Raw genomic sequence first — 2,543 nt, forward strand, 5'->3', positions numbered from 1 at the left:
GCTACTCTGTTGCTTCTTTGAAACCGCTTTCTCTTCTGGTCACCCACCCATTGAAAAACCAAACCCATCCATCTTCTCCTTCCCAATTTCTCACTTCCTTCAAATCTGTAATTCAAAGCTAGGGCAAGCAAGCTAGAGTTGGACAAAGATGAGCGTCATCGAGCTTCTGACGAGAGTCGAGGCGATCTGCAACAAGTACGACCGATACGACATCGAGAAGCACAAGGACTCCAACGTCTCCGGCGACGATGCCTTTGCTCGCCTCTACGCCTCCGTCGATTCCGACATTGAAGCCGCTCTTCAGGTTCACTCTCTTAATTTCATCTATATTTGGTTTCCGGGAAAGCTCATGAAGTTAGAAAGAGGATAATGTCAGATCCGGATGTAGTTTGATGAAATTGACCAGAAATGTAGTTATATTTTGGTCCATTTTTTGAAATTGAGGCTGAAATTTGAGTAATTTTGATGTGCAGAAAGCGGAGCTTGCTTCGAAAGAGAAGAGCAGGGCATCTGCAGTTGCTCTGAATGCCGAGATTCGACGGACCAAGGCTCGATTATTGGAAGAGGTTCCAAAGTTGCAGAGGTTGGCTCTAAAGAAGGTTGGCCTCCACTGTTCGAATAAATTCTATTAAATTGTTATATAATTTGATGTTTAGTGCGGTACATTTTACTTAAAACTGATAATTGAATGATGATCACTCTGATACTAAAGTGAATTGAAGTGGAACAACATATGTAGTTGAGTTTTCCGTTTTGCCTGTTTAGTGTAGAATTCCTGATTTGTTAGGGTTTGGGCCATGTGGTTTATAAATGCTACTATTTGCTCGCAGGTTAAGGGGCTTTCATCTGAAGAGTTTGCAGCTCGTAATGATTTGGCTCATGCATTGACAGATAGGATCCAGGATATACCAGATGGCACTCCGGCTGCTCCAAAACAAAGTGGAGGAGGTTGGACAGCTTCAGCTTCTCGTACTGAAATCAAGTTTGATTCCTCTGGTAATTTTTGACCTTTAGTTTAGAACTTTTGGTGAATCTTTTGTGATCACAATATATGGGAAATTGTGTTTTCTTTGATCACATTGGAGTTAACATTACATATGTGATTCATGTATTCTGATAGATGGACGGTTTGATAATGAATTCTTTCAACAAACTGAGGAGTCCAGTCAATTCAGGAATGAGTATGAAATGCGGAGAATGAAGCAGGTAAGTCATAGATGGTGTCCTGTTTGTCTACAACTGAGTTTTCTGTTAAAAAGGAAAATTGCATTTCACAAGTTACAAGTTTGTTTATGTGGCTGATTTGTTGGACTTTTTTCACAGGATCAAGGTTTGGATGTGATATCAGAAGGTTTGGATACGTTGAAAAATATGGCTGGTGATATGAACGAGGTTAGTGGTATCTGTGTGTTGTTGCTTGTTCATATGCAATTTTCTTACCCTTGTTAATCCATTTTATAATGTGGTCTGTATAGGAATTTGATCGGCAAGTTCCTTTGATGGATGAGATTGACAGTAAGGTCAGAAACAAACTCTTCCCTTCTCTTACTTCATACTGTTCAGTTACAATTCTTTTATGTTTTTCACTGAATATTGCTTTTTTCTTCTTAACAGGTGGACAAGGCATCTTCTGACCTTAAGAATACTAATGTTAGATTGAAAGACACTGTCAACCAGGTGATTTACTGCAACCTAGTTGTTTTTTAGCATTTGCACATTATTGATTATACATGTTTACCTTTTCTAGTTCGACCTAATGCAAGTTTTGTCTTTGTTACAGCTGAGGTCCAGCCGGAATTTTTGCATTGATATTGTATTGCTGATTATCATTTTGGGCATTGCTGCCTATTTGTACAAGTAAGCTGATATCTATTATAAAGGCAGATTACATGGATAAATGTTGAGATAGATAAATTATCTGATTAAATAACTTGATGTTACTGGAACGTGTTAGATTATATGTAATTAGACATACAATATTTAAGCTTCAATGCACTATTGTTTGCATGTCTCCATTTTTCTACCAATGTAATTTCTTTTTTCTGACCATGTGTCTCTTCTTTGCAGTGTTTTGAAGAAGTGAGATGGCAGTTTAACCTGTTCAGGAGTTAATGGTTGTGTGGCATTGTTGCACATGAGGACTCGCTTTGGTGTTTGTTATATATAGCATTTGATGTTCAGTCATGCTTAAAGTCTTTATAGACTCTAGTACGAATGAATGTTGTGTTTTTTAAGTACATCAGTCATGTTTGTAACTTTTACTGCAGCTTATTGTGCGCCCTACCCCGAGTCTGTTCTTACTCTTTCTGATTCCTCGAGTTCAATTCTTTTAAAACCTTTGTTAACCCTGTTAATAGTTTGGAATGACATCTTTGCTTCAACTTATATGAATCTTCAACCAGAATCATTGTAGTGTCATGCCTGACCGAGTATTGTCTCTCTCATACATCGAGTTTGCTAAGATGATTGGGTAGTAGTTACAGGTGTTTAGTTCTGTCTCTTGGGTTCAATTGTTTTCTCTTTTAAGTTCATAGTTTGTCCCG

At 38.1% G+C, this 2,543-nt stretch overlaps 1 protein-coding gene across 1 annotated transcript; it reads left to right on the forward strand.

Annotated features, from left to right (window-relative positions):
• Positions 1-2,383, forward strand: LOC101307231 (syntaxin-71-like). Its single transcript, XM_004304367.1, has 9 exons — positions 1-304; positions 474-599; positions 831-996; positions 1,121-1,206; positions 1,324-1,392; positions 1,476-1,520; positions 1,615-1,677; positions 1,781-1,857; positions 2,068-2,383. The coding sequence occupies exons 1-9, from the start codon at positions 149-151 to the stop codon at positions 2,081-2,083; spliced, it is 804 nt and encodes a 267-aa protein (XP_004304415.1). The 5' UTR covers positions 1-148; the 3' UTR covers positions 2,084-2,383.
• Positions 2,384-2,543: the final 160 nt, after the last annotated feature.

Source organism: Fragaria vesca, linkage group LG6 (genome assembly GCF_000184155.1).
Source record: "Fragaria vesca subsp. vesca linkage group LG6, FraVesHawaii_1.0, whole genome shotgun sequence".
Classification (NCBI taxonomy): Eukaryota; Viridiplantae; Streptophyta; class Magnoliopsida; order Rosales; family Rosaceae; genus Fragaria; species Fragaria vesca.